This window comes from Lepidochelys olivacea (genome assembly GCF_965140295.1).
Source record: "Lepidochelys olivacea isolate rLepOli2 genome assembly, chromosome: 8".
In the NCBI taxonomy this organism is placed as follows: domain Eukaryota; kingdom Metazoa; phylum Chordata; order Testudines; family Cheloniidae; genus Lepidochelys; species Lepidochelys olivacea.
This window is the reverse complement of record NC_140418.1, coordinates 61448088-61463580: the sequence shown is the minus strand read 5'-3', so window position 1 is coordinate 61463580 and position 15493 is coordinate 61448088. Positions and strand designations below refer to the sequence as shown.

The 15493-nt window shown below is 41.4% G+C and overlaps 1 protein-coding gene across 1 annotated transcript in view; it reads right to left on the bottom strand.

The window, feature by feature from the left end:
* CDC73 (cell division cycle 73) overlaps nt 1-14915 on the bottom strand; it is a 163059-nt gene extending 148144 nt beyond the window's left edge. The window contains exons 1-5 of the mRNA XM_084637564.1: nt 14715-14915; nt 6503-6608; nt 2883-2952; nt 2040-2102; nt 1898-1950 (exon numbers count right to left, since the gene is read on the bottom strand). Of these exons, the coding sequence (XP_084493690.1) occupies nt 1898-1950; nt 2040-2102; nt 2883-2952; nt 6503-6608; nt 14715-14845 (423 nt within the window). The 5' untranslated portion in view covers nt 14846-14915. The remainder of the gene's footprint in view (nt 1-1897; nt 1951-2039; nt 2103-2882; nt 2953-6502; nt 6609-14714) is intronic.
* Nucleotides 14916-15493: the final 578 nt, after the last annotated feature.

Sequence of the window (15493 nt, the reverse complement as noted above, 5' to 3'; positions counted from 1 at the left end):
AACAACAGAAACACAGCAGAGAAACATTAACTTTAAAAAACAGGTACTTCTCTGCCCCGCCCCAGTTAATTTAAAATGTGTCTAACTGATTTTTCAAAAAGATTATTTGCATCCATCAAGTTGCACCCAACAAATTATTTGCAGTGACCACTAATCAGCACTGGTTAGCCTCAAATTAATTAGCTTTTAAGTATTTTGTTATTCAAAAGGCCAATAAGGGTTCATCAGCAGGGTCGGTAAATCGAGCAATCACACGAAACAGGTAGGCCACAGGAAAGAATGAAGACAGAGAGGATCCATCTATAGTGCAAGAACCACTTTTCAGAGGACCTGGTTACAGATGGGTGATAGAGAGTGTCTCCTGAAGGTAAAAAACAGCTGCACAGACCAAGACTGCAGCATAGTTCCAGAATATACTTAAACCAGAGTTTAGTCTACACAAGCCGGAACTGTGTCCAGAGATTACTGGGTGCCCATACTGTGCTGCACGGGTCTTGGTCTGTCCAATCTTGTTTTAACTATATCACAACATGCCTGTGATGTAAACATAAAAAATGGGCAAAGTTGTGGCATTAGCACAGACAAGCCCTTAAAGTGAAGCTATGTTGTATGCTTTTCTACATACATCTGAAAATGGAACAAAAATTGGTGAAGAGACGGTTAGTAAGTCATATTACTGATATTAGTGCTGCTTTAATCACCCATCTAAGCAGCATCAGGCTAGTGAAAGAGTGAAGAGGTGGAATAATTTGTAGTAGCTTCACTAATGGTGAGCAGATCTAATCCACTTTATCAGCAATGGTACCACCCCTCCTAAATCTTTTGAGGATGATTGTACTGTAAGACAAGTTACTTTCTGTGGTAAAATAACGGACAAAGCCATTACTTTTCCACAGCAAAATGGTAAAAGTAAGTCATGGTTTTAGTTTAAAATAGGCCAAGTGACATTACAATATAGTAATTGTTTGCTATGGGAAATAATAATAAATATTTTTTTTTATAAACTAGTAGGAATATTTAGTAATATTTAACTGGTAGTTTCAAACCACCTAAAAAGAAACCTATAATACACAGGACATATGTACAGCCAATTTCATAGAGGAATCTTAGCAACCAACTGACCAGAATGAGACAAAACAGTAACTGAGGAAAAAACATATCAGATTTTGTCACAGAATCATGGTCTTGACTAAGTAATGCTAACCACCTCCTAATTGAATAAATAAATATATATAATATATTGCTTTGAAGATGCACTCGTGTAAGTACACCATTAAATGAACTACCAGGATATCGGGCCAGACTAATGGTAACAATGGGGGACTGTAGTTTCACATGTTACCAAGAGCACTGCAGTATCAGAACAGGTAAACCAAGTATGAGAAGGAGCCATGAACAAACACACCTAGAATAATGATAGGAAGACATTAAATGTCAAATGCTTTGGCCTTGAATGGGGAAGTAGGAGTAGCTACATGTTAAGAGGGTGAAATGTGCCTAGGTTTTGTTTTTTTTTTCTTTCAGTAAATAGGATTTAGGTCCCAATCCTTCAGCCCTTATTCAAGCAACTAGGCTAACTTCCAAACATGTGATACAAAATATACATCCATGATCTATAAAGTTGCAGATTTCCCCTCTTATACTACAGACCACTTAAGTGTGTTAGAATTTAAAGCCATTAAAGTCAAACATCAAAGTTCAAAGGAGAGGCTGAAATTCCTGCTAAGTCTTGGTGCACAGTCTCCATTTAATTCAAATAAACAACTCCCATTCACATTAATGGGAGAAATGTGTGAACCTACAGGAAAGGAAGTTTATCTAAATTACAATATCAGGTAAGAAAATCTAGCTAGTCCCAGAAGAAACTCAGATGGATGACGTTAGTCATTTGCATTACCTCTATTCTTGGTTTCTTTGCTTCTGCTAATATTTCATCTGCTGCTCTTTTAACTAAAGGAAAAAAAAGGTAATTAAAAATGCAGGATTGTGGTGGGCTTTCATAAAATTCATGCCAACACTGCTTAGCAGTTAAATCATACCTTGAGTGGATCTCTGAAGACCAATTTCAAGTGGTGCACTTCTGTCTATACTTGATGACGTTGCTAAGGTTCAAACACAAAATTTTATGTAAGTATTCAAACATGTGAGCACAGGAAGCAAACAGCACCGCAACAGTAACAAATATTTTGTAACCTGGAATCAAGAATCTCTGTAAATTCACTTACATTTGTAAGAGAAAATTAAACTAATGGCAAGTTTGAAATAAAAGCATGCTTATCATACATATCACAAAAAGCGAGTAGCCTCAAATTCCAATTTACTAAAAAATACTAAAAGAAAAACTACAGAGAAAATATTGAAAACAACACGCATTAGTATTTATCTACAGACATGCTAACATCTTCAAACACCTCTCTTCTCTGACTACTGGTAACCTAGATTTTAATGCTGGAAGACCATATAAATTGCTATGTTGCTAATGAATAACTGTTAGCATGTAATAGATCATATTTTAGCATACTTTGGGACTCATACTCTCAATTCTGGTATAGTACGTGTGCGGTGTTACTGAATAGGTCTTTGTCACACTCTAGAAAAAGGTAAATGCACATCCCTACCACACAGCAGCATTAACATCTGAAGAAGCTGTTGGCTCAGCTCAGTTTGTTTTATCATATAGCTACTAATGACACAGAGATAGAGAAGTGAAATTTAGAACAAAGAGGTGGAAGAACACCTGTAAGCCCATTTGAACAGGCCTCATGTACTCCAACATATATACAGGTTCATATATCCATTCTGGTTTAATCTCCCCTCCTGACTGCAAAAGTGAAACAATAAAATACAGTATAGCTGTGCTAAAAAGGAAGAACTTCACTCACATGTTTCCCCATTTAGGTATGCAAGTAGATCTTTTCTGTCAGGTCTTCTTACCACAGGAATGTTTTCAGTCTGAAAAGAATTGAAGATTTTATTTTAGATAGACCACATCCAAAAACAGGATGACTCAGAACAAAACCCTAAATAATATGACATGTATAAAGTTTGTGGGGAAGCCATTTTCTTTATTTAGAAGTTGCTGTTCACAGATACAATTTATTTACAATATAATTTGTGTAAGATCTGTTAGAAATGGAGAGCTGGAGAATCCTCAACAACTTTACCCACAGTGCTTAGTAACTACACAACCACATGCAAGCTGCTTTTGTGAAAAACTGTTGTTGGCAACACATGACAAAACAGAACCACTAAGTGTCATATCTTTTTTCTTTTAAATTGTTCACAAGAATGATCTTATTTTTCATAAGTTTTTTTTACAGTAAATCTGTTGAGTATTTGAGTATAACATTAAGCATTTGCACATAAAGCAGTGCTTCATCAGGAAATGAATTATTTCATAAAATGAACCAAGTGAGGAAGGCTTTTCTCTTAGCACTTGCCACAGTTCCTGCATGGTTACACAGTAAACCATAAGATAAAATAGGACGACGAGAAAGGGCTATTAAGCTTTATCTCCAGCCTACCCAAACACTTTCAATAATATATTAAAAAATACAGCTAGCTCCACTTAAATGCATAACAGTAAGTGTGACAGCAGTGTACTGTCCAGGTCAGCAGCCAACAGCTTGCAATTACCTTTCAAGCATCCAGGAACGTACTAGGTACATTACAAAATAAATATTAGGTAGCTGCTCAACATTGGTGGATGCATAATTTATTTACGCTGCATTCAAAATTCAAGGTGCACATGCTATTCTCAACTTAATTACTTCTGATATATCAACGGCAAGATTGGGCATAGCATTTAACATCTTGGCTCATTTCTGGGGTCATCTATGCCACCTCAAGTAAAATTCTGGTCGACAGATTTAATTCTAAATCTGCTAGAATCTCAGACTAACCTATTATTTTAGGCACCTGAGCATTTTGTTCCAATTTACATCACAGCAAATAGCTACTATTTGGATTTGGGTGTAATCCTTTTGCATGCAGTATGTCGACGTAGTCTTATGATTATGTACCTAAGCAGAGCGTAGAATAAACTAAGTTACCTTCAAGTAAAGTCTACTAGATGGAAATACTCTGCAGGTAAGCAAATGTTTAGCCTAAAAATCTTTAAAGTATCCCTTTCAGTTTAGTTGGTTTGTCACAAACATAGGCTATCTGAAAAAAACACATTTAAGTTATAGCTAATCAAGAACACATATCTGATCCTACATTTTTGCAGGGTCAGCCTTTCCCATTTTCATTTCAAGTTACAAAACACCATTTATATTTCTCCTACTAAATCAACTCCAGGTTACAGTTAAGCTGTTAAAAATAAAACCTTAAAGATGCTGTAAGTAAAAGACTGATCTTCAAAGGAGCAAAAGAAAGATGGCGGCTATTAATGTACAAACGTTAGTGTTAATCTGGTTCTTTAGATGTATTAAATAGGAATTTTCTGAAAAGATAACACCATATGTAACCAAAAGCCCATGTTTTGATAGCTTTCAATACCAGGGTTTAAATCAGGGGTGGGCAAACCTTTTGGCCAGAGGGCAACATCTGGGTGGGGAAACTGAATGCAGGGCCATGAATATATGGCTGGGGAATGGGAGTTGGGGTGCAGGAAGGAGTGCAGTGTGCAGGAAGGGGCTCAGGGCAAGGGGTTGGGGTGCTGAGTGCGGGAGGGGGCTTAAGGCTGGGGTGCAGGAGGGGTTTAGGGTGCGGGCTCCAGCCCAGCACCACTTATCTGGAGTGGCTTCGGGGTGGCAGTGGCACGCAGCAAGGCTAAGGCAGGCAGGCTGCCTGCCCGTCCCGGCCCCGCACCGCTCCTGGAAGCGGCCAGCACCACATCCCTGCGGCCCCTGGGGGAGGAGGGGCAGAGGGCTCCACATGCTGCTCTTGCCTGCGGTACCTCCCCCAAAGCACCCACTCACCGCGATTCCCCGTTCCTGGCCAATAGGAGCTGCGGGGGGTGATGCCTGCAGGTGAGGGCAGTGCGTGGAGCCCTCTTCCCCCACAGGGGCCAGAGGGATGTGGTGCCAGCCACTTCCGGAAGCGGTGCAGGGCCCGCGGGCAGTAGTTAGCCCACCCTGGTTTAAACGATCACTAAGCACATAGCAGTGATGCTATGCTTCAACTGAGACACAGATTAATGAACTAATAAAACACTCATCTTTCTGCTTAGTTTTGCCACTGACTTAAGAAAAAAGAAAGCTTTTTAAAGTATGTTCAAATATACCAAATAACTCCTAGCTGCAAGACTAAGAACATCAAAAAAAAAATCCTGTTTTCAAACTTACAAACAAGTAGTAATAGATTTTACATTTAACTCCCTCTTCTCACCTGAGTTCAGAATAGGAGAAGGATGTGTGCACTCAGTTGCCATAACCAGCTCTGCTTCTGATTAACATGCTACCCTTTAGTATTATGCCTACTTTTCCACATGATTTTGTAATCTCTTCTTTAAAACAATGTCAAAGTCCACATTAAGTCCGGTACTCAGTGTGTTAGGCATTATAATTACCGTGAACAGTGACTCAATTTCATTCTCCTCATTCAATAAAAAAATTAAGAGCAGGTGTCAATGATTTTAGACACACAAGATGGGTGTGATGTTGGTGAAAGACAAGCTTTTGAGCTTCACAGAGATATTCTTCAGGTCAAAGATTTTAGTCAATTTCAGTACTTCAGACTAACAGATGCTAACAGCATACAAAACAGCATACATATTTGTACTAACTTGGATCAATCTTAATGCTTATGAAGTATTCAAGAAAGAAGGTACAGGTCACAAAGTGATTTAATTGTACTGTCAATATTGAAGTATTAAAATACTAAGTCCACAAGGCGACAGCCTTTTTCAGCAATGGTGATGATGCTGAAACATATTCTATGCTCTTTTACTAGTCCTGTATTGTTTTCCCTCATGCTACCCCAATCTCAGTCAGCAAGTGGTTTTTACGAGGGGCGGAGGGGGGGACTTCAGAGAGCATGTGTGAACAGGCTATAAACAACTTACCTCATCACTGTTGAAAAAGTATATAGAGCATCAAGGGAAGAACTAAGAGTACTAAAACTGTTCTGCACAAGACTGGAGTAGACATTTGTCAGAAAATGGTGGAGATGTTTCAATATAAAAATGCAGATGGTTTTGATTTTTTGGAAGAGAGGAGATTACTGAACAGTCGTCTGTACCTAAAATTACAGCCTGGCTGTACCAATCAAGTAACAATTCCAGTTAGGTGAGGAGTGAAAATAATAATGCAAGTCACTAAAAACTGCACTTATTGAAGTTATGATGTTTTTACTGTTGTTCATGATTAAAACTATGCCGTACCATGTTGTTAGCCAAGTAACTATCAAGAAACAGCTGAGTATTTGTAAGTATGTTAGTTAATGTCACAGTTACTGTTCTCATTTCCTGAAAATACTAACATGAACACAAAAATTATTAGCTCTCAAGCATGCACCCTCCAACATTATTAAGGAACAAAGTTCCATGTGATTTACTTACTGCAGCACGCCGGACGTAAACAGGATGTGAAAGGTGCACATTATTCAGCAGGAACAAGATAGAGTCCAAAGTGTAGTATTCTCTGGGCTGGCCCTCTTTCCCTGTCCTGTAACATCAAGGAACAGATTTTACTTAGAACCATATTTCCTCACACATATACTCCTCATTAATCTCATTTGATATATCAAGCTATTTTTTTAAAAAGATTGAAAAGCCAGTGATCACATTTGTCAGCATGAGTACAATAGATATTTTATCAATCACTACTCACATATTTACAGCCTCTACATGGAATGGATTCAAAACTCCAAAAGTGTCTGGAGTAATTAGATGTAAGAGAAGAGGCCAACTAATAAAAGTATATAGATGTCAAAAATTTTAACTATAAGATTAACATTTGTTTTTCTTTTTAAAAGTTTTGGAAGACAAACCACTACTTCATTTTTATTCCCCTAATTTTCAAAAGAGCTGCAATAACCTATTCAGACCCTTGGGGATGGGGGAGAGGGGCTGAGCTTTTCAACATCCATTGGGAAATAATTCGAAGTGTTCTCCAGATGACTTGCTCTGGAGATAGACATGTAAAATCTCTACTGTAAAATCTATGTTAATGAAGAGCTCAGAAACTTCACAAACCGAGTGTATCCTAAAAATCTGAGGTGCAAGAGAGTCTGGATACAAGCAAAATTTTATTAAGGGATCCTCATAAGGAACATGATAGGAAGTTATTCAGAAGATAAATCTATTTCCTTCATACTGGTTTACAAATTTATATTGGACTCCCAGATTGCTGGCATAAACACAGCTACAAAAAGCTTATTAGGAGTTCAGCCTGATCTTCAAAGTAACATCTCTTCTGCACAAGCATAAACCACTTCTCCAGCATATCTAAAAAAAACCCTAAATAGCTTTTCCTGTGCCTTGTGACCAACTATCAACCATGTAGGTAGCACCTAGGGCTTGAAAACTGCACCCCAGAAGCAGCACACTTACTAAGAGAAGATGGGGGCATAAGACATCTGCAGAATTTTACCCTATTGAGCCTTTATGCTTTAAAGAGTACCTACCAAATATGAACCAAGTATAAATCAATGTAGTGATGTGGTCCCAATATTCCAGACACCTCTGCCTCTACAGGTACTATAACTGTTGCTTTACTAACCAACAGTAGAGTGAAAATAACCAGACTGGTCAGTTTCAATGATACTATCCAGAACCACAGATCAGCAGCCAACCTATCAAGAATCATACTGGTGGGGGAGGGGGGGTACAGCTTCAAATTGGTTAGACACATACTAGCCAAGAACTGGTTTTAAAGCTAGTGCCCACAAAGCCAGGTTTTGGGATCGGTACCCTGGTAGAAATCCCAGCAATCAGCCATCCCCAGGAGCTGATGATGTTGAGAGGGAAGGGGTGGACCCAAGTCACTGCCCCAGCAGCTTACTGATGGGGCCCCTCACACTTATTTTCATCTTTTTTTTTTTTAAACCATTAGGTAGTAGATGTCTAGAAAATGTCTTGAATTGAGGAAGAGCTTTCATTACTACCAGGGCTCAATATCCCCCAGAAGTGAGGTCTTCCACAACAAATACCTGCTTTGTGCAGTAGTGCTAGCACTTTTTTTTGTTTTAATCATTTTAGATTGTCCCATTGTTTCTTTGAGCTACCGTTTATTCCTATGTGATCAGGCATAATAGGTATTTTAGTGTGAGTTTGAAACTGATCAATAAAAAAACAGAAAAAACTGCTAGACCTCTATTACTACTCTGGCTGAGGATATGGTGTTACAAGACCACATTCTGACTTGCTGATTAGGCTATTTCGATGATCTAATAGCCATCACCACTCGCAACAGTGCACTTCTGGTACTTCACTGGTTACCCCCAAGAAAAAATTCCTACTCCCATTATGGGTGATGGGGAAAGTTAATACAGAGCAAGGACACTAAGATAAGTCACATTAGCAGGCGGAAGAAGAAAAGAGATAGGTAGGATGAGTGAGGAAAACCAGTCTGAACAGCACTTAGATGGAAGGGCAAAAAAAAAAATGTCATTCAAGCAGCAGTTCTTAGTCCTTTTAGACACTTCAGACTCACTTTGTAGCCCAAAAGCCAAATGGCAGCTTGGTCAATAAGCAAAGTATATAAATTAAAAATGAGCTGGAAGCGGCTGTTGGGTCATAAGCTACTGCTGACAGGGCAAGCAAGTCAAAACAACACAGGGACCTTGAAAGAAAAAAAATATTAGAATGTATAATTTTCCACACTGTTATCACTTATCCTTTTTATAGGCACAACTTCTCGTAGTAGAAGGATGTTATATAAACCCCACAATGTGTTTTTTTTTTTTCAAAACATTTTCTTAAATGAACAGAAATTAGCCACCCCAGGGTATGTGTTACTAGATTAACACTGCACTTCTTGGGCAGTTGAAGGCATTTGGACCCAGGTCTTACAATGCATCTAGGTGGTTTAAATGTCTACGACCACCTCAATAAACCATGCCAGGGTATGCAACTGAATACATGCCAAGACTTTGCCTAAAAACGATAGTTAAATTTTAATTCCTTTGAAAGTCCATTCCTCTCCTTGTTTACATGTCAAGACCTAAACTGAGGGTAGCTTGCTGCAGTTGATATCAAAAACACCCAACGCAGCACAAGGACCAATCCATCTTCTACTTTTGGTGTTAGTAATGCCATCAAGTGTTTCAAAAGAAATAAAAAGTCCTGAATTTAGGCCTGTACAAACACAGTATTTTTCATTCACCTTGCGCATCTCTCCACTTACATGCAATTCCAGATTAACAATTTCATGCCATATTAGTAAAAGAAAGTATTTGCATTAAGCAAGAGCAAAAGGGGTTTTTTTTTTTGTTGTTTTTTCTTAAACCAAACACTTGTATTTCCAGTTCATCCATTTACCCTCAATCTGTAGATGCTAAGAGTTCATTAATCCACCGGACTACTTCCTATTCTCTTTCACACTGGAAGATGTGAAAGATATTGATTTTTATTGGAGTGCTTAGTATAAAAATGTATCCCTCATGCACAAAAAGAAAGTAGTAACATGGACAGCCTGTTACTTGAAGAGAAGGATCTATCTTCAGAAACACACACGTGCAAATTACACTGTCTATTACAAATTACAGCAACAGTGAACTAGCTGTTCACTATTCACTAACCTCAACTATAGAGATTGCCCCTTCTGCGGGCTAAGTAGACTGCACAAAGGTCTTTCTCTGGATCTACTTGTCTGCCCCCTTGGCTCAGCCTTGGCTCTGTAGTTGCCTTTCAGGAACAACAAATACCAACTAGCAGATCAGAGGCCAAGAAACAACTTCACACACACACAGTTTACTAACCATGTGAGTGTAATCTACTTAGCAGTGAAAGAATAGTAAAAGCAATTTTAAAACTGTCCCGTGTCCACGGAGAAAAAACACCACAATTGGCTTTAGAAGACAGCTAAAGAAAGGATTTTAGAGCAAATGTAATCCTTTGGAAAAGTGCTGAATTACTGGAAGTGAAAGCTCTATTTATTCACAGAATACATACAGTAGCAATAGAAGCTTCCCCATATTATCTTGATAATGAACCTAAACTTAATTTTAAGGCTCACAGAATAGTTTTGTCTCCATGACTATGCAGTTTTTGACCCCTCTGTCCAGAGTGCAAGGAGGGCAATTAAGTGAGGGCAAACACCTACTACATATTGGACTGAAACCACAGACCCTTTGCACAGTCAGGCATTAAGAACTATGAACAGGGACTGGATTCTCTCCAGTAACCTAAACGTAAAGAGGTCTGAATCCTATTACTAATGTTCTAGTCCAAGTGGATCCCATTCACCTACAAGAATTGAACAGTTATATGAATAATTATTTAGTCTAAACAAAGATTTGAAAAATTTACTGGACTCCTTCCACCAAGGCTGATATAAAATATAGGGAAAGAACACCCACCAAGAAGGTCCAGAAGTAACATCAAATCCTCACACTGCTAAGAAAAAAGAAACAGATTCTCCCCATGGGGCTATCCTTGGACCCTGCTCAAAGCACCTTCTTTTGGATCAGCCTCCCCTCCTGTCTCCCAAAAGACGTTTTTTCAGACAACCAAAAACTCTTGGTTCTCCCTTCCACACACCCAGAGCATCTCGTCCACAACTCTTCTTCCCTCAGCCCCACAACTACAGCGAGGAATAGAACTTTACTATTACTTGCCTCAATCTGTTTTGGATCCTCCTCCCCTGTGAACAGTTCTTGTGCCTGCCTTAGACACTACTTGAAGCTTTCCTAAGCAGCAGCAGTTACACTGAAAATATAGTTTACCAGCATAGTGGGGGATTGTAGATGTGATGTATCTTGATTTTAATAAGGCTTTTGACAGTCCCACATACTCATAAGCCAACTATGGAAATGTATTACATTTGAAATTACTATAAGGTGGGTGTGAAATTGGTTGACAGATCATACTCAGTGAGTAATTATCAAGAGGTTGATGTGAAACTGGACAGGCTGTATGCAGTGGGGTTCAGGAAACATCAGTCTTGGGTCTGGTGCTATTCAATAATTTCATAAATGACTTGGATAATGGGGTAGAGAGTACGCTTATAAAAAACTGCGGACGACACCAGCTTGAGAGGGTTGCAAGCATTTTGGAAGACAGGATTAGAATTCAAAACTACATTGACAAATTGGAGAATTGGTCTGAATTCAACCAGATGAAATTCAATAAAGACAAGTGCAATATACTACACTTAGGAGGGAAAAAAATAAATGTACAATTATAAAATGACTGGTTAGGCAGTTGTACTTCTGAAAAGGGTTAAAATGGATCACAAATTGAACATGAGTCAAAAACATGATGCAGTTGTGAAAAAAGCTAATATCACTATGAGGTATATTAACAGGAATATTGTATGTAAGAAAAGGGAAGTAATTGTCCTGCTCTGCTCGGCGCTGGTGAGGCCTCACCTGGAATACTTTGTCCAGTTTTGGGTGCCACACTTTAAGATGTGGACAAATTGGAGAGAGTCCAGAGAAGAGATACAAAAATGATACAAGGTTAAAAAACTGGATATGTTTAATCTAGAGGGAAAAAAAAAGATATCAGGTCCCGCCTCAAAGTCTTCAAATATGTTAAGGTCTGTTACGAAGAGGACGGTGATCAATTGTTCTCCATGTCCACTGAAGGTAGGACAAGAAGTAATGGGCCTAATCTTCAGCAAAGGAAATTTAGGTTAGATATTAGGATAAACCTTGTAACTATAAGGATAGTTAAAAACTGGGTGAGGCTTCTAAGGAAGGTTGCAGAATCCCCATCACTGAAGGCTTCTGCAAACAGGTTGGACAAACACCTGTCAGGGATGGTCTAGGTTTACCTGGTCCTGCCTCAGAGCAGGGAACAGGACTAGATGACCTCTCAAGGTCCCTTCCAGCCCTACATTTCTATGATGTTAGCTATTCTGCTCTCCAACATAGTTCTGAATAACAGTAATGAAAATGACCAGAGTCTTGTTAAATTTTACTGGTTGCTATTCTGGAAAACTCTGAGCAGGAGACACCCCAAAGTTGTCTCTATGCTTGCTCAAGAAAACAGCACTAAAAAAAATTACTATTTGGAAAGATATCTAAAGCAACCACTCCCCTCCCTTCAATTAGGAATTATCCATTTGGGCAGAATTTATGTGAGGAGAGAAGGGGAAGGAAGTGCATATACAACTCAAGTAGATTTTTGAACACCCCGAAAGAAGGGTAATAAAGTCATACACTTCAGCTTAAAAACTGACTTGTGGAAAGGGTCAGAAACAAATCCCTAACTCTAACCCCATATTAACAGGAAAGAACAACTGGCTAGCTGCTGTGCTTTGGAGGCTAGGATTAAAATTCAAAATTATCTGGACAAACTGGAGAAATGGTCTGAAGTAAACAGGATGAAATTCAATAAGGACAAATGCAAAGTACTCCACTTAGGAAGGAACAATCAGCTACACACATACAAAATGGGAAATGACTGCCTAGGAAGGAATACTGTGGAAAGGGATCTGGGGGTCATTGTGGACCACAAGCTAAAATATGAGTCTACAGTGTAACGCTGTGGCCAAAAAAAAAAAACTAAACATGATTCTGGGATGTTTTAACAGGAGTGTTGTAAGCAAGACACAAGAAATAATTCTTCCGCTCTACTCCACGCTGATTAGGGCTCAGGAGACTGGAGCATTGTGTCCAGTTCTGGATGTCACATTTCAGGAAGGATGTAGACAAATTATAGAAAGTCCAGAGAAGAGAAACAAAAATTATTAAAGGTCTAGGAACATGACCTATGAGGGAAGACTGAAAAAATTGGGTTGGATTAGTCTGGAAAAGAGAAGACTGAGAGGGGACATAACAGTTTTCAAGTATGTAAAAGGTTGTTACAAGGAGGAGGAGGAAAAATTGTTCTTCTTAACCTCTGAGGATAGGACAAGAAGCAATGGGCTTAAATTGCAGCAAGGGAGGTTTAGGCTGGACATTAGGAAAAACTTCCTGTCAGGGTGGTTAAGCACTGGAATAAATCACCTAGGGAGGTTGTGGAATCTCCATCATTGGAGATTTTTAAGAGCACATTAGATTAACACCTGTCAGGAATGGTCTAGATAATTAGTCCTGCCATGAGTACAGGGGACTGGACTAGATGATCTCTCAAGTCCCTTCCACTTCTATGATTCTATGATTGTGGTGGCTATTTTTGACTTCTTCTGAAAGTTAGGGCCACCATTATAAATAGAATACTGGACCACAAGTCTGATCCAGTTAACAAATCTCATGTTCTTTCCCTAATTCAGAAAATCTTTAATAATGCCCCAGACTTCAGATGACCAGCTGAAAGATCCTTGACTGTGTTGTTGCCTCCCCTTTCCCTGCCTATGGAGCTTCTTTGGGAAAATTATTTTCCCTTTGATCTCCAGCTTTCTCAGCACCATTGTTTTTGGAAAAATTGAATGTTTTACTACAATTTAATGACAATTAATAAAGTCCAACTAAAAATCACAGATTCCAGGCACTCATTTTCAAGGAGTACAGGAAGAAAGAGGAAAAAGCAACCCCTTAGCTTTTAGACAATACAATTACTGGGCTAGAAAATATATACAGTACAAAGAATAACATTTTTAAAGTTCACTTTAAAAAATAAAGACACCCTCTTTCTATCTGAGGAGGTATTCGCATTGTGAATGTACTTATTTACAATATGTTGTCTCCCAGAAAAATTGGGAGACAAACTATATTAGTATTACAGCATAGAGTGGGCCCCACTAAGGATAGGCCTGTGTGGCCCCACAGAAACTCCTGCAAAGTTCAGAGGCATTCAGATCAGGAATTTCTATCTAGACCCAACTATACTCCCTACAAAAGGAGAGTCTAGAAACACAGCCTCATGAAAGGGTAATTAACAAAGTGAGCAAACAATAGAGAAAACTTAGTACCTCCTACTGAAAGGAAGTGACAAGTATCCTAGAAGCTGTTTTACTACTAATTGCCTAGCTAAGTCAGAAAAAACAACTCTCAAGCCAACCACCCATGCTCAACTATAACGTCCCCTTCTTTAGAGCAGAAGTCTAAAACCCCAACACCTGAAATGGACATAACCCTCTTGCCAGCTTCCGCGGCAGGAAAGTAATCACAGTCTTTCCTTTGAGGGACTGAATCTGCTCTCTCCAGCTGGCTGAATCTGAGAGCTGGGGAAAGCCAGGCTCCTCCCAAAACGAAGGAAAGAGACTTCGCTGTTTGACTTGACATCAAGGCTCCCAGGGTAACAGAAAAGCAACAGGCGCGATCCTCCCCACCAACTAGGACACACCGCGTACAGCCCACCCTCGGCTCCCGCTGGCCCCTCATCCGCGCTCTTCCAGCCGGGACGCTGCAGCAGGAAACAAGGGGCCACGTCCAGCCCCGGCCACCCGGGAGCCTCCCAAGAAGCAACAAACAAACAAACAACGGCCGGTCCCGGGAGGGGAACCGGGCTCCCAGCACATGGCAAAGCCCGCAGTGGAGACGGGACCCCCGAGGACCCCGGAGGGGGGAGGGGCCGGGATCCCGGGGTCCCCCCCCCACGCACGCACCAGCTCCCCCACCCCGCCTCCCCGCTCAGCGGTAGCAACTTCGGGGCAGTTTCCACCCCCTGCCCGCATGCGGGGGTGGGGGGGGGCGGGGGCTGCAGCGGCCGCGCGACTCACCCCCAGATGACATAGTTGGTCTTGACGTTCTTGGGCCAGGAGAACTCGCCGAAGATCACTTCGTCCCCCTTCACCACGATCTCCTTCTTCTGAGTGTTGTACTGCCGCAGCACGCTCAGCACGTCCGCCATCTTCGCGCCGGGCCGCCGCCGCTCCGCCCGGCCCGGCCCGCTCGGCCCCCGCCGCCAGCCGCGTGAGGACCCCGCCGCCAGCCGCTAGGGCCCCGCCGGGCTGCCCGTGCCGAACGCCTGCGCGGTGCCGCCCGGGGGAGCCGCCCGCACCGCCTGCCTCACCTATGTGCCCCTCGCCGCCTCATCTCCGTGCTTCTGCCCCTCCCTCGCCCCCAGTCCGCCTGGCTAAGGTGGCCCTACACGTGCGGCTTTGGCCGGGACAGTCCCCCTTTTTAAGCCCTGTCCCGGATGTCCTGACTTTTTTGGCCAAACTGAGCCCTTGTCCCGTCTTCTCTTTGCCAGGTGCAAGTTGCTCTGACCAGTGGGAAGAGCAAATGGCACGTGTCCAGTTTTGTCAAAATAATGGGTTGGTTGCGCCCCTTTACGGGGGGTCACGGAGGGATGGGGCGGGGGGGCTGCGGGGCTCGGGCTGTCAGCCCTGGTTGGGGCTCAGGCGGCCTGGTGCTCGGGCAGTCAGTCCCACCCCAGTCCTGGGCAGCGCAAGGCTCGGGCCGTCAGCCCGGAGCAGGGCTTGGGTGGTCAACCCCAGTCCTGGGTAGTGCAGGGCTCAGGTGAGCAGCAACACCAGGTGGCTTGGGCCGGGTCGGG